Here is a 26183-nt window from a genome sequence, read left to right on the forward strand (position 1 = left end):
ATTATAAACTATATTTCTGGCTTTCAAAATCCTCTATATTAGAATGCATCTCTTCCTTTCCAATCTAATTTCCCACAAAATTCTCAACACACCCATTCCTGCTAGATTGCTTCATAGAGCAAAACATCCTGCTATTTCCTCTACCATATTGTTGCCTCTACCTTGAATTCCTCGCTGCAACCCTCCCCTTTCCTCCACCAATCACTAACTCACCAAAAGTAGCCTATTTTATGAGGTGTCTGCTGTTCATAACCCTGCCTCTCACTGAATCCTGTCAACATACATAAAGAACCAGAGAATGTTTGACTTTACTATATTGTTCTCTTTAATTTTTTGTATTTATTTACTATTTTTTGTAGCACTGGGGATTAAGTTTAGAGCCTGGTACTGCCTACATTCTCTATGACTTAAGTCATGTTTCCATCTTTTTTGTTTTATTTATTTATTGAATAGGGTCTAATTGTTGCTCAGATTGGTTTGGATCATGAACCAATTCTGCATGCTTTTTTCATAGCTGGAATGACAGGTGTACAGCACCATGCCCAGGTTTTAAAGGTTTAGGTGAGATCTCATGAACAATCTCATCTTTTTGCCCCAATTGTACAAGAACAAAACAGTCCTCCTGATCTCTTCTTCCCAAGTATTTTGAATTAAAGGCATGTGACACAAGTCCTTATCTGTCAATGTGCTCGTTATTTCAATTGTATAAATTGTAGGTTCATAATCCATAGCAGTACAGAATACAAATTTTGAAGCCACACAGTTCTAAGTTTGACTCCTGAATCTATTAGTTACTCTTTGACTCGACATATTTTTCTCCAAGCCTTACAATGCATACCTATTAAGCATGAATAATAATAATAATAATAATACCTATTTCAGATTATTATTGTGTTTGTTTTATATCATTGTGAAAAGAACTGCCCTAAATAATTGAACATGTGAGGCTTATTTTGATTTAAGGCTTCACAGGTTTCAGTCCCTGGTCTTTTGTCTCGGTTGTATGGAATCCTGTAGAGGGGGGCAGAGAGTGCCTATTGCAGGTGGGAAGCAGAGAAAAGGAAAAGAAGGGGCTATGGTCCCAATATTCCCTTCAAAAAGTTTGTTCTCTGCCTGGCACCAGTGGCTCACACCTGTAATTCTAGCTACTCAAGAGGCTGAGATGTGAGCCAGCTAGGGCAGAAAATTCCCTTTGAGACTCTTTATCACCAATTAATCACTCAAAAACAGTAAGTGGAGCTGTGGCTCAAGTGCTAGAGCACTAGCTTTGAGCACAAAAGGCTCAGGGAGAGTACCCAGGCCCTGAGTTCAAGCTCAACAACCAACCAAGAAATAAAGTTGTTCTCAGTGACCTAAGCTCCTTCCAATAGTCCTCACCTAAAGATTCCACCACATTCCACTAGCACTATAAGCAGGAAACCAAGTCAATAGCATATGAGCCTTTTAGGAATAAATAAAGGGCACACAATAACCGTTATGATTATTGCATGAGATAATGTGTAAAAATGTAGAATTCCTATTATGTGTTCAATGACTGTTTTCCTTTCATGTCCATTCCTCCAAAATATGGTCATATCTTATACAGCATCTAACATAGGCTTGAGTGCATGGTAAGGACTTAGAAGAATCTAGTTGATTCAGTAATCAATAGATTCATTATTCAACACAGTATTATTAAAGACAAACAGTTTTTCCCAGTCAATATGCACCGCCAACTAAACCTATTAGTCAGCAAAAAAGATAAATCATATACATTTGAACTTCATTTACTGTTCTTGAAAATTACCCCCATGCTATCACCGTATTTCATCTGAGTACCCTGGATACTGTATATACAGGTATTAGAACCAGGGAAGGGAAAGGGAATATCAAAATCGAGAGACAAAGGATAAAAAGACAAATGACTCCAAAAGCAATACTTATAAAACCATTTGGTGCAAACCAACTGAACAACTAATGGAGGGAGAGGGAAAGGGGGAAGGGGAGGGGGAAATGAGAGAGGAGGTTACAAATTGTACAAGAAATGTATCCACTGCCTTACATATGAAACTGTAACCCCTCGTACATCACTTTGACAATAAATAATTATTTCAAAAAATGGTTCACTTTTTTTGAAAAGTAGCAAAGGTAATTCCCTATTCATAATTTACAAAAGTAAAACAGTTGGAGAGTGCTTTCCCCTGACCACCTTCTACATAGCTATGTCTGTTTCTTTCTCCTCCAAAATCCATTGTTGTGTCATTGTGAATCAAACTGCAATAATCAGCTTAAAGCAGATGTGGTGTTATGTCTGTGCTCTTATGTTGAAATGTTTGCATAAAAATTGGATGAGATGCTCCATCATATTAAATAAGATACTAATGCTAATGCACTCCCTTTGTAATGTAGAACACATTTGTTTCTGAAATGATTCCAAACATTATTAGGCTCTGTATTTTTTATACAAGTATACCTGTCTGATAAATGGAAAACGTAATACTTAGAGGACCTTGTCCATTGAACTGTGGCGAGTAGTGACAGATACAAGAATAGTATGTCCTATGGTTTTCCCACAAAGGGGTAAATAAATCAAATATCACTTACATGTCAGAAAATGATTTTCATCATATGATGATCTGTCATTGCAAATTACTATTGTTCAGCTCTCTAGCTTTAGTTATATTATGAGACACTCTGATCACTCTGTTTTCCACAGTGATCCACTTAGGTTACCATTTTGCTACCTCAACTGTATCTGTAAATGTTTTGAGGCTAAATGTCAGAACAGAAAGATTCCTTAGAGCTTAAAGTACTGAGAACATTTCTAAGGAAAATTCTATCCAAAGCTAAAGGTATATATTTCTTTATCTAAAAATTATGTTTAGAAATTTAAAGATTACCTATAGCAAGATGCCAAATTTCTTTTTAAATAACAGAAAACATATGGTTGAGAGAAAAGTAAAATGCAACACTTCAAAATATGTGAAAACATGTTGAATACCAATTATAGTAAAGTAAAAGTTTAAAAATATATAATGAGTTACAGTTTTCCCTATCTGTTAGGGAAAAAACAAAACGTTTGAAGAGAATTCTGCTGACAAAGATTGAGGGAAGTAGGTATTTTCAGAAACTATTGTCAGGAATATAAGCTGCAGAATGTATTGGCAGTTTTATCAAATTTGACATACATATTCTTTAGATACATTAACATTACTTTCAGAAATTTTGTACGCACATCCATTTGTTATTATACCAATTAATATATTTGTGTGTATAAGTTTGTCATGGTATCATACAGCCATTTAAAATGACTAAACTATCCTTCCTGATACAGGATAATTATCAAACAATGTTAAGTCCAAAAATCAAATAACAATGACAGTGATAAGCTATGTTATATTGTGTGTGTGTGCACAAAATAAATATACAGATATATACACATACAAATAGAATGATATAATCAGCCACTTGTGGTGTCATGCCTTTAATCCTAGCTATTCAGTGGTCTGACACATAAGGATCAAAGCCAGACTGAGCAAAGAATCTTCAAGACTCCATCTACAATTAACCAGCCCAAAGCTAACATAGAGCCATTGCTCAAGTTGTAGAGGCTATGAATAAGAAAGCCACAGTTTCTCATTTAAGACACTGAGTTCAAGCCCCAAAAAGAATGATCAGTATGATAACCATTATACCTTATGCTTTACATACCAGCTTTTCTTCATCATTTTGGTTTTAGGATCACCTCTATTATTAATACTTAAAGCATATCCCAAGGACCTTTTTTAGAAAGTAAAATAGTCTTTTTCAAAATGTTTCATATTTTACATTCAAAACGATAAAAGAATAATAACATTATTACAATATAATTATATATTCATATATTTAATATATATTCTATATATTTTATTATGAATTTATAATTATGTTATTATGCTTAATTATTTACCATCCTTGTTTAATGAACACATTTTTGGGGAAACTATTTTTCAAATAAATAAGACAATTAGAAGAATGCTACTGTTCTAATAAGAAAAAATCTGTTAGATATGTAGCTTATAAGACAGACTGCTAAATTCTCATATTTGATCTTTCATTTAATTTCTTGCAACATATTTTTGCTTGAAATAAATGACTAATATATGACTTCACAAAGATATGTATTTGGAAAATGGACACATATTTTAACAGCCTTTCCAGAAAAATGTGAAAATCTTTGTGAGTATATCAAATGTAACAAGTTATGTGATAGATTTTTAAAGATTATTTGCCATATGAAAACTGAAATTATTACAATTAACTTTTTATGTGGCACCACATTACAATTTATTGACTTATGTTGCTCTTTGATCTTTCATGCATGCATGATTTGTAACTATATACATTAGTTATCTGGGAAAAATTGCTTCACTATGATATATACATGTAAATGTTGACATATTTCATGATTCTTTAATTTCAAAAATATAGTTATTAATAATATCAATTTCATAGGTCATATTAGAACAATAATTTTGAAATTATAGATCCCATGAAAATTTCCTGATATCTGTTGGAGGTCTTAGACATAACTACAGGAAATACAATGCTTATGGAAACATACCCAAGAAATTTTAAAAATATATTGTATTTAGATGGTTAGAAAGAAATTGTAGGTGTTTCAGTATGCATGAATTTTTCCTATTTGGATTTTTTACAAAGTAAAAGTATTTCATATTCAAAACTGAAAACTTTGCTTCCATAATAAAACTAAGTGACTTCAATAAATCTTACCAGAACAATATATATTTGGGAATTAGGGCTTATGTTCATGGTGACTTTTGTGATTAATTCATAAGTGCCACAAACTCATTATGGTTGTTTGAAAAGCATTAGGATTTAATTGATCACAATTCTTTACCCTAAACTTTCACTATTGTTGTCCCCGAATTTCTATCTAATGTTTAATAAGTGGTAAACAAGTATTTAAAAGCAGTAGGCAGGGTTCTTGTTATGGAAAACCTATATCTCCAATGTTTTTGTTCTGTATAAGACTCACTTTTTTAAGTACAAAAATCTTATACAAAGACACTGGTGAACTTATTTCCTGAACATCCTGTTCTATGTAAGAGACTTTAAGAAAGTAGCACTTCAGTGCAAGATGTGATCATTCCTTGTGGTTCAAAATGGTCTTGATTTTGATCAACCCTAGAGGAGGCTTTAAATAGGCAGAAATAGCTTTTGTGAAGGGCTGAAGGCCCAGCTGTAGATCTCTCTGATTCGATGGCTCTTCGCAGCCATGTGTCCTAGCACTTGACCCACTTTGGCCTTAGCAAAAGAGAAATGCTCCTGTTAGAAAAAGTGAAACTCAGGGACTTGGATGGCTGAGAGGGCAAACACAACTTCATCAAACTTCACTTTTGTAGTTCTAAGAAACTCAAATCATACTGGAGTAAGAGATTTGTAATCCGTCAGACACATCAGATACTACATCTTCATGATCTAGAAAACTTCAGTATAATCACCAATGCAATTGCCCAAATAAGAAGCAGGGACATTGTTTGCTTGATTCCTTCTTTTTTTCATCTCAATTCCCATCTTGTCACTACCAACTCCTCTAACATAGAAGTCTCCTCCCTACTTAAAATTCTTCCATAACAGCCAATTATCTACAAAATAATATACATGCTCCAAAGTACAGTACCCAACCCCTGAATTACCCAGCTCTTGCTTCTATTCTAACTTGTCTTCTGGATTAAATAGAGTCCATCTCGAGAAAAGATGTTCTGGTGGTTCACCTCTGTGAAAGAGTAATGTGTAAGTGGACCTGCACTTCACTACACCTTAACTCATCACTGAAAATTTTGCCAAACTTCATCTCCTTTGAAGTTCTTCTTCTATCAACCATTAACTCTATCTAAGATGAAGTCTATGTTCTTATTTTGTTCATGTTTTTACTATACTCTATATATGTGATAACATAATTTCAATGCATGTCATATCTCATTAGACCATATATTCCCTAAAGATAGGGATATCTCAGTGACTTTTAAATTTTTGTACCTAGAACAATGCTCAGCACACAACAGGCTTTACATGCATTCTAATATATTCTCAAGGACAAAAACATGGGAAAGCTGCTTAGTAGAATACAAAGGAGCCTCATATGATTTTGTCAGATAAAGATTCTATCAACTAGTCATCGTTATGTTTCTAAAAAGCATCAATTCTGATTCCTATTGCACATGCTGAATCAACAGTATTCAGTGCAAAACTTTAGTCTTGTCTCATTACACTATCTTCGTTTGTTTCCTGTTGGGTTTCTTTGCCTAGTTGAATACTCTGCCTAAATCCTCATTGATGTTTTCCCCTTATCTTTCCAATCTCTACACCTTGCATTTATTTACAGCTCAGAACTTTTCCTCTCCTGCATTATAGCAACATTCTTTATTGATATTCCTGTGGATAAGAACCACTATTCTGGCTGGTGTGAATCTTAAAATGCTGCCATGATACTTGACACACACCAGCACATAAAACTTGTGTGATAGAATGAATTTTGACATACCCATGCCTCTCACTTAAAGACATAACCATGTATCCAAGTTAAGAAGCAGTAATCCTAAACATATGGTAAGAGACACATATGTACTTATCCATAATGTATCACAATCTAGATGATTTTGCATTGTCACCAGTACTCAAATCCATTCACTTTTCTACAAAGCCACACATTTGCTGTAATTAAAGGTACTATAAACCCAGCCAGGACTAAAATAAAGTCATGCATATTGACTTCCCTCCAATTCATTCTCCACACAAAACACATGTAATGATGTCACAGTTCCTCATCTCTTTAAAATGACCTTAATGGATTTCCATATCTCTTACAATAAAGAAAAATGTGTAGTATGGCAGTACAAAGTCTGCAGTGTCTGTTCCCTAAAGACTCCTATAACCTTAGTTAGTGCTAGTCTTTTCTTATCAATTCACTCCAGTCATTTGAAGTATTTATCATGCTTTCTTCACTGAGCACAGTTTCACATGATGATCATTTTGTCCAAAATATCACCTATTCCCTGCTTTCCCTGGAAATATCTGGTAATAATTTAACTTTGCCAAAGCTTGACCTCTTCAAAGAAACACCCTGATTAGATTACATCATTCAAATAATACATTATTTCACTCCATGACCCATTTTCCTCCACAGTTTTTCACAACTAAAACTCCATGTGTGTTTGTGTGATTGGTTAAGGACTGTTTCTTCTCTAAGGGAAGAGTTATGTGTGATTTTCTTACCTAGGCATAGCACAATGTTTCTCATATAATATAAAGCCAAATATTTTTGGAATATATAAATGAATATACGTATACAAAGGCCATAAAATTATACAACATATATTTTAGAGATCTCACTTATGCACTCGAAAAATAATCCTTAATCTTCCTGATTCCAAGTACTGTGCTAAAGGGATAGAAAAACCAATAGGCAAAGTAGGATAGACTTCTGTCCTGATGGACCTTTAATGGAAGGGAATTATCTGAACAATTGTATTTGCAAACATATACTCTCTATAATCAACTGAGATTTTAATTTTATTCAGCAGATTGAACTTTCCAATTACACTAGGATTTTAGAGGCTGTTTTGTTCCATCATTGTTTGTGTTTCATTGTATTTGAAGATTTTTCTGATGCTGGCCTAATCTGTTCTGTCAGCACTATCAGTACTGATCTCTCAGTACTGACATGGGTCTATGTTCTCCCTTTAGAATAGAGTGGTACCAGTAGCTATAGCAGAATGACTAATACTAATAGAAGTACTTTTAGTAGGAACAGTAAATAATAATCACAGTAACAGTAATGATATAAATATCTATGATTTGCTTCACTATTCAAATTCTCCCAACAAGTCCACAAGGTTAAATATAGAAATAGATATAAAACTGGAAGCTTGGAGGAGTTTGATAATTTGGATAGGATTTCCAAGTGAGTAAATAGTACAGCATGAATATGAAACCACATCATTCTGATTTTAAAACTTGTGTAATTTCCATTCAAATTTCTAGCTTCTAAATTCTGCTTCTGCTACTTCCCTGTAAATCGACTTCAATCCTCATGAAGTAGTTTGTGAGATGATTTTGTAATACATGTAATCACGAAGGAAGGGAACAGGTTTTGAGGATGAAAATATCTTTGGATTAGAAAAGTGGTTTGTAAACTAATCAAAAGAGAATAAATGTGAAATCTGTTAAGGTAAGTTTGAGTATTGTCCTTTGATGTAAATTCTGAGAGTTATTAAAGAACCTAAGTTAATGAGTTATAGAAAATGTCATAACCCCCCATATTTTTCCATTGTGTTACCTGAATGACTTTTATAAACTAAATCAGCAAAACTCTCTGAAGGCTTTACATTAATTTGACTTAAACATTTCAGTTATAATGAAGATATTGATTATATTTGGCATGTAAAAAGCCTCCAAGGCAAGACTCCAGATGAAGTGATGAAAGTGGTAGAATTCAGCACTGTACTGGGAAAAGTATCAAATCAGTCACACTGAGTCCTCACTTCTGTTGTCTACACAATGAATTAGGCTGTATGCTTAGCGCAACTTCCTTTCTAGTTCTTAGCCACTAGTTTTGTTTTGTGTGCTGGGGTTTGAACTCACAATTCATGCTTGCTAGTCAAACACTTTACCATTTAAGCCTCATCTCCATCCCTTTTTAGCTTCAGGTAGAGTCTTATGTGTTTGCTCAGGGCAAGCCTTAGGCTATCATACTTCTGCCTTCAGATGTTCCTCAGAAGTGAAATTACACATGTGGACCTCCCCACACACATACACTCCCAGCTTGTTGGTTGGTTGAGGGAACTTAATAAACTTTTTATCCAGGTTGGCCTTGAACTTTGCTCCTCCTATCTCTAGCTCCTATGTAGCACTGAATACGTTATACCTGGTCTTTCCTCCATCCTTTTTAGCTACTTCTAGTTAGCATATGTGGCTAGAAATTAAAAGTCTATGTAGCTACATTCCCAAGCAGGTAGAAACTGATTCATTAATTGGGTTAAAAAGAACACTACAAGAATTAAAGAATATGTACATGACAAGACAGAATAAATTCATGCTGTCTCCTACACAAGTACCAACAAAATATTATTGGCTATCTCTCAGCAATCTTTTATAACCCCCTCAACCCTCTAGAGTTCCATAGTCCACTTGGTATACTTAGATGTGCCTAAATAATGCTCCCAACAACCAATGCAGCAACAACTACCACAGTGCCTTGGTAGAGAAAACAAACCAAGAAGATCTTTGAACTGAGTTAAAATGAGCAAATCTTAGTAAGAAATGTGTGCAAATGAGATAGCACAAGGGTAGGTAAGACTTGTGGGCTCTAGGGCTGATTCATAGTTGTAAGAGATTTCCTGTTGGGAAGCAGGCACCTGATGTTCAAAAGCTAGACCTGTTTTATCAGGGGTAAAAAAATCAGAGCACATTTCTGCTACATATGTCCTGATAGACTAAGCCTGTGAGTTGTTTTTTCTGACATGCAAGGCTCCTCAGTAATCATGTCAGTTACTTCGATAAAACATTATTCCTTGATATTTTTCAATGTTGTCTCCTGCCTTCATTTACTCACTCAATTTGAAAATATGGAAATCATAGGCTCTGGAATCATAGATTGGCCTTCAAATTCCAATTGGTTGTGTGATCTTGGTCAAGTTACTCATTAGGTTCCTCACTAGTAAAACAAAAGCACTTATTTACAGGGCTTTTATGAAGTTGTGGATAAAGGAGATAAAAAGTTTGATAGCATTATTATGATCCAATTGTATACCAGGTTTTATGCTCCCTTCTTTGTATCATATTTAGGAAGTCACCTTCCTGTTAGTAGTAGAACATTAAGAATTCAGAAGAGAGTAGCCAAAGAATATGATGGAAGCTATTCATCCAGGGAGGTCATCAGCAAGCAATGAATATCTCAGTAGCAAGCTGTATGTGTGTACTAGAAATGTAGCAGCTGTCCACAGTGTAACAAACCAGTCTATCACACTTTTATTCAATAGGAAGCAGATCCAGCAACACACTTTCACATCTAGGTGTTTGGTTTAATTTTTCCCTTTAGGATATAAAAGATTTAGGGAATTGGAAGAGTCCAAAAGGAAATTTGGAGTCCCTTTCCTCAAATATAGAACTGGAATGAATTGCACGTTTATTTGCTGTATGGCCGGCCTTAGGGAGTTTTTTTTTTATAACTTCTCAAGTCTGAATTTCTTGACCTATAAACTGGATCTGTATTGCTCAGGACTGTGGTAAGGATTAGAAATAATGTATATAATATATATATATAAACTAATACAGATTGCAGCCTACTTAATAAATAGCCATTGCACTTAGTGTGACAATAGTTATATTCATCTAGCTCAGAAATATTCGAGTGTCAGCTAAATACAAGATGTTATTACACATATCAGTAAAATACAGGAACAAACATCATGTTTGATATTTACCAATATGATGAGTCTTAGAAAAGTCATGACATGTAGCTTTCTTAAACTGTCATAAATCTGGGAAAAGCCTGCAACATAGGGCCTAGGATCTGTGGTTTACATTGATCTCCTATAGCAATCATCAGTTGCCCCACACAATTTAGTACTTTGTTGTATCCTACCCTATATACAAGACTGACAGCTCCAAAATTTATATCTCTAGCTCCCATTTTTCTCTGAATGCCAGATTCATATATCCAACTGTCTTCTCAACATTTTGGAGATGGTATCTAATAAGTATCTCAAATAAAACAGGACAAAACCAGAACTCATAATTTCCACCCTTCAAAATAATCTAGCCTCTGTCAGTTTTCCTCATTTCAGTAAAAGGTACTATTGTCCATCCTATTACTAATACCAAAAACCTAGTAGGTATCATAGTGAAAACATATAGGCATTTATTTCTCTGTACGGTCTCCTGAATCTGCTTATTTCTGTATCTCTATTACTGTATCTCTGACCCAAGCCACTATGAACAAACATATGTTGTTCCCTCTGAACTAAATTTTCACTCTTTCTTTACCCAGATGGCTTTTTTGTAGCCTTCAAAATTCAGAGTCCAGCCTACATGCTATCTGGCTTTAAGAAGATGATCCCCAAACCCAGTTGATTATTTTCCTTTCATCACTTACTGAAATACACAATTATGTATGCATCCATGTCTCTGCTCATTTAGTATCTATTCAGCTATCCTCTCCTCAACCACAGCAGTTATCACATCTCTTTCTGTTCACCTCTACACATACCACAAAAGGACATTTGATAAATTTTAAAAGAACAATAAACATGTTAAATGTGGATTCAAGATTGAAAATTGCTGCATTACCTGAGAACTATTTATTCATATTTTCTTTACACACCTTTGTTTCAAATACTAAGCAGGAGCAAAATTAAATAGTGTGATGAAAAGAACTTTATTAAGATCAAACATAAATATAAAAAGTTTAATTTTAGGAACAAGGTGAATTAAGGAGTTAAAATATTATTTTGAATGTCTTTTATCAGAAATCAGTTGAATTACAATTATTTCCTATGCAATGATCAGGCCAGAGTTTATGTAAAGTCCATGATGTGCTCGTCATTAAAGTCAAGCAAACAACTCAGGATATTAATTAACTTGTGAACATAGGTATAGGTATTTTTCAGATACTATATGTAGGTCGCAGTGCAAAGGATCTAAAGCACAGGAGATACTTAAATTCACTGAAAAAATATACTAAATGACTTCAATATGCCAAACATACAAGTGAAAGGTTTCCTGGGCTAGTCAGAGAGGATCAAGGCAACATGCCATGGAAAGGGTTCAGCTTCTTTGCCTCCAGACCTATGTCTAGGAAGCTCCTCACTTAGGCTTCTGCATCTGGAGACTGCCAGTTGATCCTCTGGTTCCCCACGGCAGCACAGTGCCAAAGCAAGGAGACATTCCCAGCTATATAAAGTACCCTTGCTACCAAGAAATGATTTATGAACTTGAACTCATGAATTATTTTCCTATTTGACAGCCAAAGGAGGCCATTTAACTGCCTTTATAAACCACTAGGGATGAATCATAATGACATAAGGAATTGCTAGACAGGAAAAGGCCAGGCTTCTCTACATGCTTGTCCTCCAGACTCATTTCCACCTCAGCTTTGTCTTAGCAGCCTCTGCTCTTAGCTCACACATCATTAAAATATCTTGCTGAATGAAAAATCTCATTTATACAGACAACAATATTTGTTCTGACCACCCTAATTGACAAATTATCTCACATGATTGCATCTACTTGAATGAAATAATGCTGCCTGAAATACCTATTTATGAGGCTCTTTGCTTGAGTTTTTTATAACCCCTGGTTAACTTGTTAAGTTTTGAAATACATCTCCTGTAAATGAAGCACCTTATTAATAACAACAATTTGGCTTGGATTGTTTGTCAGATAACTTTCTTGTGGTGAGATGGTTACAAGGTCACCTTTGCTTACTAGTGATGATGAATGATATAATTTGTTGTGTACCTACTATTCCCTAATCACTACGTAAGTATCTTTATTTTTTTCTTCAATTCACCATAGCAATGAATTCACAGTATGTTATAACCTATGGATCATGGAGGTAAATTAATTTCTCCCAAGTCACATAGCTATTCTCTGAACCAGGATTTGGATCATGGTTTTCTGGCTCTAAAACAAGGACCATGAGAGAAAATCAACTCCAGAGTTTTCCACTGGTCTTCTCTTGAAGAGGGACATTCATAGTTTTACTGAAAACCTTTTACATATAATTTCATATGTGTGTTTAGTATATGTGTTTACATGTTAATGTGTGCATTTAAATATATAAATATCTTCTTGTAGATATCTTGCTTCATATAAGAAAATTATTTCTAATCAAATCAGATTGCATTACTATGAGCAGTAAGTACCTAGTTCCAAAGCATTTATTAGTGGAAGGGCTCAGTCTTTAGGAAAACAACCACTACATGAGTCTTCATCTCAGCGTGACCATTTGTATACTGTGCAACATTGAGAAGGATCCTCTGAATTCCAGTGTGCACATATGTAATTTGGTAGCACAATTATATACTTCACCAGTATTTAAGATAGGTAAATAAAATTATATTTCTGAAAGCACAGAGCCCTGTTCCTAGTTCCACCATTGTGTGTTACCTCTAAGTGTTATGGTAAATATTCGTGTGTGTGTGTGTGTGTGTGTGTGTACCAATTCTGGTACTTTAACTCAAGGCCTGGGCACTGTCCCTAAGATTTCTTGCTCAAGGCTCATGAGCCACAGCTCCATTTCGGGCTTATTTTTGTGTATGCAGATCCTGCTGCTGCCCCTGAGACTGTGCTCAAGCCTAGCTCCCAGCCACACTACCACTTCTGGCTCTTTCACAGTAGTTTATTGGACATAAAAGTCTCACAGAATTTCCTGCCAGAGCTGGCTATGAACTGCAATCCTCAGATCTCAGCCTTCTAATTATGTAGAATTACAGGTGTGAGCCACCAGCACCCAGCTGGTAAATCTATGAGAAGCAATAGAGTTTGGACCTACACAAAAAGAAGTGAAAGATAATTGTAAATTATCATAAGACTTTTTTTTTAAGACGTTTGCATTCAGGGGAAAGAAGCAGGTAGTTGTAAGATAAGGCTAGCCTGTGGATCTTTCAAAGAAATTATAGTGTACAAAACATAAACAGGCCATGAGTAGCAGGGAAGCATGTCTCAGACAAGCAACCAAGGAGGAAAACAACTAGTGAGATTTATTGAGCACTGATGTATGCAGGAGACATTGAGGTACATTGTGGCAATGTGCTTGAAGAGAAATTGTTTGGAACAAATTTACGTTCAAATTCAAACTCCACCAAGAACAAGGTATGATCCTAGGACAAGTAACTAATCCTCTGATTCACCATTTTCACTGTTATAAAGTACATAAAGCCTTGCTAAACTACTGAGGTTGTGAGCTTTGATTGAATGGAAAGTATAATGCCTGATCCAATAAATGGTATTTAACTGAGCATTTACTCTACTCCACTGGATCTAATTTGTGGCTGGATGCCATCTATACAAAACTTAATTTTCATTTTCATACAAAAGTAAGTTGGTAAAAGAGTTTTAAATTGCTCAAGCCACTGCTTTCAGGTTAGAGGAAAAGAAGGTAGATGAAATTCTCATGACCAATAATGACCAATAAACACAATGTACCTATGAAAAACTACATCTGTGCATTTGAGGTCTGCACACCTGGGAATCACAACACAAAGCCCTTCCCCAAATTCCCTCCTCTAACCTCTTCTTGGTAGTTGAGTAGCTAGCTAAGAGGACCAGTTTACCTCCAATGCTGAGTCATGAGTACAGAATTGACTAGGAGTGGGTACATTTACCAGATCCTGTTCTCATGTGCTCTATTTTGATAACAAACCCCAGCTTTTAAAGTCAGTCTTCTGCAGAGTTACTTGCAAAACAAGCCCATAAGAATGAATGTTCATGTAGTCCTGACTTCGTAGAGAACCAAGACTGCTACTGATGACGGGCCAGTTAATAGTGTTCATTCATCTGTCTTCAGGACATAGAAACATGACAGGAACACTTTCCTAGGACAGACAGTGATGATCTCTTTCACCCTGGCTATAACCAACAGGGTTAACATATATCCCTGTGTCATAGGTTAGAGCACGGTACAGGAAATAAGGGAGAGGAAAGAGTCACACTAAGAATGATGGAGGAGAAAGGAAAAAAAATCACTGTTTAAACTGACACCTAAAGCCCTTTTTTCCTACTCATTTTAAGCAAGCTATTTTTCTTCCTAGTACCTCAAAGTCAGTAATAGAGTTGACCTTATTTCTGGAAGGAGCAAGTAGCCACCTGCAGGGTAGAAATTGTGCCTCTCTGGGAAAGGCTCTCATAGGCCCTTCAAAATTGCCAGGAATTCTTACCATTAGTTATGCCTATAAGTTACAGAATTGAAATGTCTATTAAATTGCAAATATGAGAAAAATCATTATCTTGACTCTTGTTACAAATTACATGAAAGAATCAATTCTAGTTTTAATTGTAGTTCTAAATATAAAGGTTAAAACAATAAAAGTTTTAGATGGCAACATAATAAAGTATGTGTGTTTGTACAAAAAAAAAATTGCAAATATGTTAGCTGAGAAGGGAAACACTTTTTGGCTTTTATCAGTCACAAATTCCTAAGCTCATTGAGGTATTAGTTTAGCCCCAAAAGAAAACTAGGATCTGAAGAAATGGACTACACAGAGAACACATGGCATTAGAACATTTAAAACAAGCACATAAAGAGTAAAGATGCCATCAAGGGTGGGATGCATAGGCTAGGAAACCAAGGATTACCCCGGAAGGAGGAGAGACACATAGGAGGAAAGGCAATGGAGTTACTGCAAGCCTGATGAGTCCTGAGATTTTTGCACCTGTGACCATGGAAAAGAACAGTCGATTATGAAATGCACAGTCAGTCATGTGAATGTAGTCTTATGCTGTCAGCTATTGACTGCTCAGGTCTTTACTTGTTAAGTCACAGTAAAGGTACAAACAAGATATGTTTTCATGTGATAATCGGGTCACATGCATTCAGATCATGTTACCTGGCTGCACAAGGAGATTGTGAAGGAACGAGAACATATGCCAATGATTTGTTTTCTTTGGTGTTTCACATTGAACTGTTTCAGGGCAGCTGTAATGTGGATGCTTTATCCCCAGACCTCTTCATTTATCTGTAACATTTGAGACCAATTTGCTTCATCATCTAAATAATTCTTCTCTGTTAGGTGATCAATTTGTCAATATCCCTTCTCTAGTATTATATCCATAAATTGTGCACTTCACTCTCTACTTGGATCGACCAGCTCGTTGGATGGTGTGATTACGATAGCTTCTTAGTGCTATTCTCAGTTTGCCTATTAACTTCTCTCCAAGCCACTTTAAAGTTTTAACATTTTTTCCATTTACTACTAGAAATGGAAATAATAAAACAGTTTGTGAGCTAGTGCCACAGTCAGCTGCTTGCTTAAAATTCCTACTGAACCAAACCTTTAATAAGGCAAAGGCCACAGATAGGCAACTCATAAATTGAATATAGCTTACAAGCATGTTTTATATGATTCATTGGCACACTTCAATTCAGGGATTTCCATGTAAAAATCCAGACTCTCTTCAAAAATTGGAGGATTTAGCAATATTGGATCCTCAACTCAATCTCACCTGGCAGCAATCAGCTAGCGCTGAGTTAGTGCTGCTGTTCTGTATGGTCCCACTTGCCACTCTCGGTTGCCTTGAACACCTGGTGCACCTCTCTCTCTCTCTCTCTCTCTCTCTCTCTCTCTCTCTCTCTCTCTCTCTCTCTCTATATATATATATATATATATATATATATATATATATGCTCTGCTTGACTGTTACAAGCATTTCAGCATTGCTTATTTGGATTCAGCCATTCAAATGTTCCTCATGAAATAAATCAACATTTATTTTTCTTAAATACAAAACAATAGATTGACAGATGAACATTTTGGCTGTTGTTTTTATTTCAACTTTCTTTTAAACTAGTACTTATTAATTGGATAATGGGACAAAATTTTATATTTCCATAACAACATATAATGCTCTTTGATCAACTTCATCCCATTACTTGTCCTTATTCCCCTCTAACCTTTTAAAATATTTTGATAAATTTCCTTAGTCTAGTTTCATACATGCATATAAACTACTTCATATTTGTCATGTTCCTTTGGCTTTCTTCCCTCCCTGAAATCTCTACTTTACCAAGAAGTCTCATTTTATAGTGGGTATTTTAAATTAAAAACAAATTCAGAGACCATTCGATCTGAGTTATGGAGCCTTCACACGGTTGTATATCTTGTTCTGAGTCAATTGAGTATTCAGGGGTTCCAAACAGAGTTATAAGAGGTATAAATAAGCAACAGAATTGGACTAGAACCCAGGTGATGAAGGCATTTGCTGCTACCCCCAGGACAAATGACTTAAATTCTCCCAAGCTTTGTTTACTGTTCTAATAAACAATGTTGCTATTGCAACTATGACTACATCTATAAATACAAGATGATGATAACAATGATCACAACAATCACTACCACTGCTACTTTGATTAATAATAGAATAACTATTGTTGCTATTATTATAAAGTTCTTGGGAGCAATAGAACGGGATCCCAAAAGTGAAAATGCTTTTATATTATAATTTATACAAATACTAATCTGTCATACTTGTATCTAGTCAAAGTATTCACCAATTTACAAAGGACCTAAAGAAATGAAGATATTAAATAATTTTTGAATACCTACTGTATGCTCACTACTTGTGAACACAACAAATCCCATCCATTAAAAAGCTCAGGTTTAGGCAAGTCACAGCAGAGGATCACAAGAGCCCAATAGCTATACCCTTATGAACACATAAGATGATGCTAAGTGAAATGAACTCCATTTATGGAAACGATTGTTATATCACTGTTGTAACTACTTTCAACGTGCTATGTGTAACTGTAGCTTCTAATATTGATGATCTTCTTGTATCCCCTTCCTGTGGTTGTACCTACACTATCTCTGTATCTTATCTGAGTATATTGGAAATTGTGTATACTGGTATTAGAACTAGGAAATTGAAAGGGAATACCAAAGTTGAGAGACACAGGGTAAAAAAAAAACTACAAAAGCAATACTTGCTTTTGTACAACTCATGGGGGGAAAAGGGAAAGGGGGAGGCGGGAGGGGGAAATGAGGGATGAGGTAAGAAACAGTACAAGAAATGTATCCAATGCCTAACGTATGAAACTGTAACCTCTCTGTATATCAGTTTGATAATAAAAATTAAAAAAAACTCACAGGCTAGCTGAGAAAATAAGACAATGAAAAAAAGTAGGTGATTGTGATTATGATATAAAGAAAATGTTATTGAGGTTGTTGAACTTACGGACATAAGCAGGATGCCAAAAGAGTGAGGTACTTCTTGCCTACTCAGTAAGTGACACACTTCAATTTTCTAAAGCTCGCTATGTGGAAATTCAGCACTCTGGAATTATCTCAAGGAGACAAAAATAGTGTTATATGGACATACACATTTTGAAAATGTCCCAAAATATATCCTATATGAATTTAGAATATTACAATATATATTAGAATGTTATAGTCAGTAAGTTGCCCTGATATATTTTGCAGATAACTTGCCATTTTTCCCCTTTAAATATCTCTTTCAAATATTCTTGTAACATCTCAGTACCACAGATGACCATTTGTGAAATAGCTCCCCAGTGCGGGGAAAAATGTTTTCACAACTCCAAAGAAGAATATGCTTCTGTCTCTACATGTCTGCTTTCAGAATCACAAATCTGGATCCTGAATTTCTTATTGCCACACACTGAATTACATGTTAATTTATCTTTATTTAGTTAATAATATTTAACTTCGTTTCAATTTTGCTACCTCACAACTCTATTATAGTGACAATTAACCTCATTATTGTCCACTTTTCCTTAATTCAGAATGAAATTTGGTACATTCTATCTTTCATACATTTTTACTTTTCTTTGCTTATTTCTTGGAATCACCTCTAGCTGAGATTCAGTTATATGTATCATCTCTAATGATTTTAACTGAAGTACTCACTGAGAGCTAAAGAAAAGGTGCCAAATGTCAAGTGTACTAATTCCAATAGAGTATGTAATTCCAACAGGGAATTGTTGAAGACAAAACAGTGAACATCCAAAAAGGTATTATATAAGAAAGATGGACATCATGACCAGTACTGTAACTGTTCTTTAGATAAGAAATATATTCTCTTCATGAAATTTATGCTTTGTGCTTGATTGGAGCTTGGGACTCAGGACCTGAACACTGTCCCTGGCTTCCTTTTGCTCAAGGCTGGCACTCTACCTCTTGAGCCACAGTGCCACTTCGGGATTTTTCTGTTTATGTGGTGCTGAGGAATTGAACCTAGAGCTTCATGCATGCTAGGCAAGCACTCTACCACTGAGTCACATTCCCAGACACTCAAAAATTATATTTAAGAGTCAAAAATTCCTATGCACCCTTTCATTTGTACAGTTGCTTTAAATAAGAAAATGAATGGACATCAGTTAGCACAAATGTGCCCTACAAGGAGTAATCGATAGGGGTCTAACTTTCTGGGAGCCATGGTCCTAATTCTTACATAGTTATTCTCCTAGAGACTACTTCTCCTATTTCATTGTCTTTATTCAGACTAATATCCATGAACTCACCACATCACTATGCCCCACTGTTTCTCCAAACTTACCCTCACCCTAGTGTCACAGCATTCACAGAAAAGGCATAGAGGAGCTGATAGCCAGACCCACAAACTACTTATTTTCCAATATGAATGTGAATTTTCTTCTTCTGTGTATAAATGTCTGGCATTTTCCATACAAAAGAAATTATTCTAACAAGCTACATAGTCTAAAATATATGTGGAACAGTGCATTAGTTAAACACTACAAACTGAACTTAAAAGTACTTGCTATAATCATCCATTTGACTGATTCCAAAACACATTTTGCAGATTCACCAAGATTTATGTACCCAGAATGCTGTGCTACTACCCCAAATTGTTACCTAACAGCCAGATCTTTGAGGCATATCATATAATTAGCCTCTCTCATAAAGTCATTCAGAGAGCAGCTGGTTAAGATATTGTTCCTGGGGCTGGGGATATGGCCTAGTGGCAAGAGTGCCTGCCTCGTATACATGAGGCTCTGGGTTCAATTCCCCAGCACCACATATACAGAAAACGGCCAGAAGTGGCGCTGTGACTCAAGTGGCAGAGTGCTAGCCTTGAGCAAAAAAAAAAAAAAAAGCCAGGGACAGTGCTCAGGCCCTGAGTCCAAGGCCCAGGACTGGCCAAAAAAAAAAAAAAAAAAAAAAAAAAGATATTGTTCCTAATGTATGAAATATCCCCAGTCAGGAACTGAGGAAATGTCTACAGTTTTCAGGAAGAAAGGTATTTGCATATACACCAGAGAACAGCTTAATGTTTATTTTCCTAAATGCCCAATGCGGGCCTGGGAATATGGCCTAGTGGTAAAAATACTTGCCTCTATACATGAAGCCCTGGGTTCGATTCCTCAGCACCACATATATAGAAAAAGCCGGAAGTGGTGCTGTGGCTCAAGTGGTAGAGTGCTAGCCTTGAGACAAAAGAAGCCAGCGACAGTGCTCAGGCCCTGAGTCCAAGCCCCAGGACTGACAAAAAAAAAAAAAAAACCAACCAAACAAACCACGATCCTAAATGCCCAATGCTCATTTCTAAAAGGCTGCATAAAAGCATACATTTGTGAATGATTTGCCACATGAATGGTGAATTAAGTATCGAAATAAAGTTAATTAGTGTTGGTTTTATGCTTTTGTTCATTTGTAAAAGTCCTAATAATTTTATGTTTGCCTTTGACCTGTTCAAGGCAGACCTCCCCTTCTCATCTCAAGAGATGGTATTCTATTATTCCACTCATCCTCTTCCATTTCCTTCCACCTTCTTCCATTATCGCATGCTCTACAGTATCACCATCTGCCTTTCCTTATCACATCAGCTAGCCCTCTATACGAATTCAACATGAGAATAAAAGAAAAAATCTATAAAATAGCAAACAGCCACCTAAAATATGCAATGGGAAATAAAACTGTTAGCTGTGGGCATGTTTGGCAAATGAGCTAAATGGGTTCTTATGCCTCTTCCTGCATCTTCCAAAGGAATAAAAAGAAAATTCCACAATAATATTAGGTATGCCATGGTTTATGCAATATAAATGTTTTAGAAAAATAGCATCTAAGTCAAATTCTAGTTTAATACAGGAAGTAAGCTATTTAAAGAAATACTCTGGTGAATTCTTTAATATGAAGAAATCATTCTTAAGAAAAAGAGTATCTTCTATTTTATCAGTATTTAATATCTGGATTCTGGATCTTTTTCATGCTTTGTCTACTTACAGAAAGCAGCAGCTATAAACCTTAAAAAACTTGCTTTGTTGAATATGTATTCTCAGAATTTACACTTTTTCTTCTTTTTTTATGATTTTTAAGTACTGGTACAAAGGATTTACCATTTTATAAAGGGATGTATAAATAGAATATTACCTTGATCACCTATTTCTAAGTTCTCACCATTCTAACTGTAGAATTAACATTTTATATTTTAAATTAATTACATTGTCAAGGTGATGTACAGAGGGGTTACAGTTACATAAGTCAGGTAGTGAGTACATTTCTTGTCAAAATAGTCTTTTAAAATTTGGTAATGCTATGACACGTGTGTGTTTGGAATACATCACTTTAAATAATTTCAATCCACATAGTTTTATAACTAATCAATCCTATTAATTACATATTGAATTTTAATGCTATGTTTATATACTGGTAAACTCAAAACAAGTCTTAGTAGGTTCCTATTTAAATATTGCTTGCCTTATATTTTGAACTGAGAGCATAATCTGTTTAATTGCTTAAATACTGAGCATACAAAGAATATAATACTGCAAACAAAGAATCAACCTTCCAGAGAAACCTCTTAAACTTCCATTTTCAGAAGCCATTTTGTTTCTACATCATGCATAACATTTAAATTTTGTGAATAAGCTGGGTCCTTGTGACTGATGCCTGTAATCCTAACTACTCAGGAGGCTGAGATCTAAGGATCATGGTTCTAAGGCCAGCCAAGTTGGGAATGTCTGTGAGATCCTTATCTCCAATAAACTACTCACAAAAAGCCTGAAGTAGAGCTGAGGCTCAAGTGGTGATCAAGAGCAGTAGCCTTGAACACAAGGAGGCTCAGGGGTAGAGCCCTAAGACAGGCAAAAAACAAAAATAGTGTGAATAGATAAACTTCATATCTTCCCATGTGAATGGTGGCCACTGACCTGAAGATAATTAGGAATAAATTTAGAATGACCATACTAGCTCCTAGTTCATTTCTGTGCATGTAAGACATATTTAGTAAATGTTTATGTGGCAAGTGAATAAATAAAACCTGTTTGCATTGATTGAAGGAGGTTGCTTTGCAGTACACAGGCTTGATGTTTCCCTTGGTTACGAATGACCTGAATTTTCATGATAGCTCTAAGGAGTTTAAAGGAAACAATTTGGAACCTATAAAAATGCACTTGTTTTATGGTAATAAAATAACATTCTCACAAAGGAAATCAAATCTATGGCTTTCACTTGTTTAGCCCCATTCTCTCATCTAGTGTTTCCTAAAGCATGACACCTGGAAGGCTAATAAACGTGGATGCTATGCCCTCATAGGGAATCCTTAGTACATGTTTAGGCTAGTCATAGCAGAAGATCACAATAGACCAATAGCTATGCTCTTGTGAACACATAAGATGATGTTAAGTGAAGCGAACACCATGTTATGGAAACAAGTGGTATATTGTTGTAATTATTTTCAACATGCCATGTGAAACTGTGCCCTTGTTTTTCATTTTTCTCTCTCGTATTCCCTTCCTGTGGTTTTACCCCCGCTATCACTATATCTCATCTTAGTACTCTGGATACTGTATATAGGTGTATTAGAACTAGGGAAGGGAAAGGGAATATCAAAATTGGGAGACAAAGGATAAAAAGACAAACAATTTCAAAAGCAATACTTGCAAAACCATTTGATGTAAACCAACTGTACAACTCATGGTGGGGGAGAAGGAAAGGGGGAGGAGGAGGTAACAAGTTGAACAAGAAATGTACTCACTGTCTTACATATGAAACTGTAACCCCTCTGTACTTCACTTTAAAAATAAAGAAAAAAAGAATTCTGCGGACAACTAAGGGAGATTGTATTACTCATATACTCAATTAACATGTGAGGATGTATTTAAAATTGTAATCCTCACCCTTGTTTGGTCTCTCAACATTATTGTGATGCTTATCAAATTTTGAGAACTTCTACAAGATATTCTGATGAAATTCTACAAGTTCAGAGAAAATAAATTAACATCTTATAAAATATGCGCAATGAGTAATTCTAGCTCTTCTTGAAAATCTCAAATGAAAAAGTAGAAGCAAACTGTTGTGATCATAACTCTAAAGGAGGTTTGGTATTTGCATAACTCAACTTAAAATCAGTCCAATTCTATGAAGTTACAAATTTTAGTATATGATCGCCAAATGTAAGTGAAAATTTGTGATTATAGTCTAAGTGCCTATGCCTTACATGATCAGGTTATGGATTATTTGTATATAACTAACAATTGAATCTTCTGCCATGAATGAATCAATTAAGTCTAGTTCACATTAAGAAAAGCAGAGCTATTGTATTTGGAATTGGCCCAACATGGTAGTTCTTTTGAAAGGTCACGGGGTGAAAATGCAATTCTAATGCAAAGAACTATTTAAGCTTTCTCAAAAACTGCTCTCCAAATACAAACTAAAACATATAACCATCATTTATGATATTGAGAACTAAATCAAATCTTGAGGGTCAAAAATTTGAAATATGACTGAACACAGCAAATAAAATTGTTTGTATGATTTTTCCACTACCCTCAAAAGATACCCAGACATAAGCTAAAGTACTGTAATACATACATCAGTGAAGTTACATAATTAGCCAACTGGCTATTATCAACATTAGATCATTAAAAAATTAGTCAGAAATAAAATAATATAATCAAAATTGATGGTTTGGATAATTTCAAAGTTTACTGTAGTTCAAAGTTTACCTGTAATTCAAATGTATACTTGTAAACACGTACACATAACTCTTTAAATTGTATGTATTCACAATATACCTCCTGATATTATATACAGATGGTGAAATAATTGCTATGATCAAGAAAATTAATTCCTATCCCTTTGTATAGTTATCTTCTATTTATTTGTTGACGTAGAATCTGAAATCTACTCTTTAACAAGTTTCAATAGTATAATTCAATATCATTCACTGCAGTTCTCACATTGCTCATTAAATCATTAGACTTATTCATCCTACATAATGGCAATTGTGTATATGCTTTTTGACTTAAAACTTCCTGATTACTACTCCTTGCCACTGTTACTATTATTCTACTCTCTGTTGTTATGTATTTAATATTGTTAGCTTCTACATAAGTACAATCATGATATATTTAAGGTATTTTCCTAATATAGATTTCTGTAATGGGAAATCTAAAACATTTTGAGTGCCAGCATGCTGTTGCAAAAAGCTCCATAGTTGACATAGGTCACAAAAAAAGGGTAGTTGCACCAAAATATTGCATGAAATTTGGTCAGGCTATGTATATATGGTACATATGAAACACAAATGAATTTTGCATTTAAACTTTTAAAAATTCCAATTCCCCAAATATTTGATTTATTTGTAGATATTCCAATATAAAAAAATAGATCTGAAAGATTTCTCCTTGAGTAAGAAGACTCAACCTAATTAGGTAAATTAGCCAAAATTTACTCATGAGTATGAATAATAAAGAGTAATAACAATATATATACACTATAAATTATACCCAATCATACTCATTGTGAAAGACATCTTTACATCCCATGTTTCTGAAAATTGCTTCCTAAAATTCTCAACCAGGTAAATATACTCTGGGTTTACCTCTTGCACTCATAGGAACCACTCATTTACATTTTTTCTTCTATTTAGTTCTAAAACATGCACATATTTTTCCTTGAAACTTCTTTAAAAGATAATAAAAGCTCAAAATAATGATCCTTATTTATGGATGATTTTCATAAATATTGATGATTTTCGTAAATACTTTTTGGATATGGCCCGAGATGATTTCATTCCAAAATACCAATAGAAGCTCACTCTGAAAGCAGCATTCACTTACATGTAGAATCCATACACAGGCTAAGCCAAGTTCTAGACTGGTTCTAGTATACCATTTCTGAGCTCTGTATTAACTGTTGATGAAGAGTGCATAGCTAAGAACCTTAAATAAAGGTAGAAATTGTGTTCTTGCCCCCTAAATCAATCATTTGTGTTCTACACATCAATTTTGTTTAGCACAATTTATTAATAGTGAGATTTCCAAATGTTTGACTTGCTGACAATTGTAAATTCATAGCAAGTTGTCTCTGTGAACAAAATTCTTTCTTCCTAAAGTAAATTATAATTTAAAATCACATTTCCTTAATTTACTGGAACTTATCCCTACCTGTAACTTTCAGTTCTGTTGTTCGTCTTACAAGTTTTCCTTCATATTTAAGTTCACATGTGTAATTTCCTCCATCTTCCTCTTGAACCTCCTGGATTAGAAGAGCATTTCCCTTCTGTATTATTATGCTTCTCCACATTTTTGGCTTGCATTCCTGCAGAGAAAATATTTGCAAGATATTAAAAAAATACCACTATAATGTTTTAGGGCTGACAATTTAGTATCTTCACATTTTTGTATTCTTTTTAAAATTCACAATAATTAGCAAAGGATCAAGTGCATCATAAGCATATCTCACTAGGCCAAGTTCACATATCATTAAGGGCCACTTTAAAAACCTGATGCCAACGTCAAGATGACATTACAGGTGATGTGTCAAAAATAGAAATGTATACAAGCTCCCAAGAGATACAGTAGAATCTTAAAAGCTGTTAGTAGGAGGAAGAGACTGATCAGCAAAAGCAAAGGAAGGTGACTGTTATCAAAATGCAGAAAACTTTGTGAGAGTCTGTACTCCAATTACCCACCAAAACACCAGAAGTAGAGCTGTGGCTCAAGTAGTAGAGCACTAGCCTGGGTGCTGGCCATGAGTTCAAGTTCCATGACTGGCCCCCAAAAAACAAGAAATGTACTCACTGCCTTACATATGAAACTGTAATCCCTCTGTAATTCACTTTGACAATAAAGGAAAAACTGGGAAAAAAGAAAAAAAGTGAAATGTGGGGTAAAAATAAGCAAAAGATAGAAATAAAAGGTTACTAAATATTATGATAATGTTCTCGTCCATTCTCATATTAATATTTTCCGTCATTAAGAGGCTATCATTCATTTAGCCATTTAATATACACTGTGGGAATCTTTAATATTATTAACTATTCATTATAGGCTCTTTTATTGGCAATAAAGTTAACAATTTATTCATTAATTTTGTCAAAACTAATACTGATATGTTAGAATCATCTTCTTTGTGGTCCAGAAATCCACTGGACATGTACAGTCTAGAAAGTCAAGATTAAGGAGTTCTGCTGAAACAGAGCTAGATTTATTCGTTATAGAC

At 34.9% G+C, this 26183-nt stretch overlaps 1 protein-coding gene across 1 annotated transcript in view; it reads right to left on the reverse strand.

Moving 5' to 3' along the window:
* Il1rapl2 (interleukin 1 receptor accessory protein like 2) overlaps positions 1 to 26183 on the reverse strand; it is a 1034445-nt gene that overhangs the window by 469582 nt on the left and 538680 nt on the right. Inside the window, exon 4 of the mRNA XM_048336557.1 lies at positions 25127 to 25280. Coding sequence (XP_048192514.1) covers positions 25127 to 25280 — 154 coding nt within the window. The remainder of the gene's footprint in view (positions 1 to 25126; positions 25281 to 26183) is intronic.

Source organism: Perognathus longimembris, chromosome 28 (assembly GCF_023159225.1).
Source record: "Perognathus longimembris pacificus isolate PPM17 chromosome 28, ASM2315922v1, whole genome shotgun sequence".
NCBI lineage: Eukaryota > Metazoa > Chordata > Mammalia > Rodentia > Heteromyidae > Perognathus > Perognathus longimembris.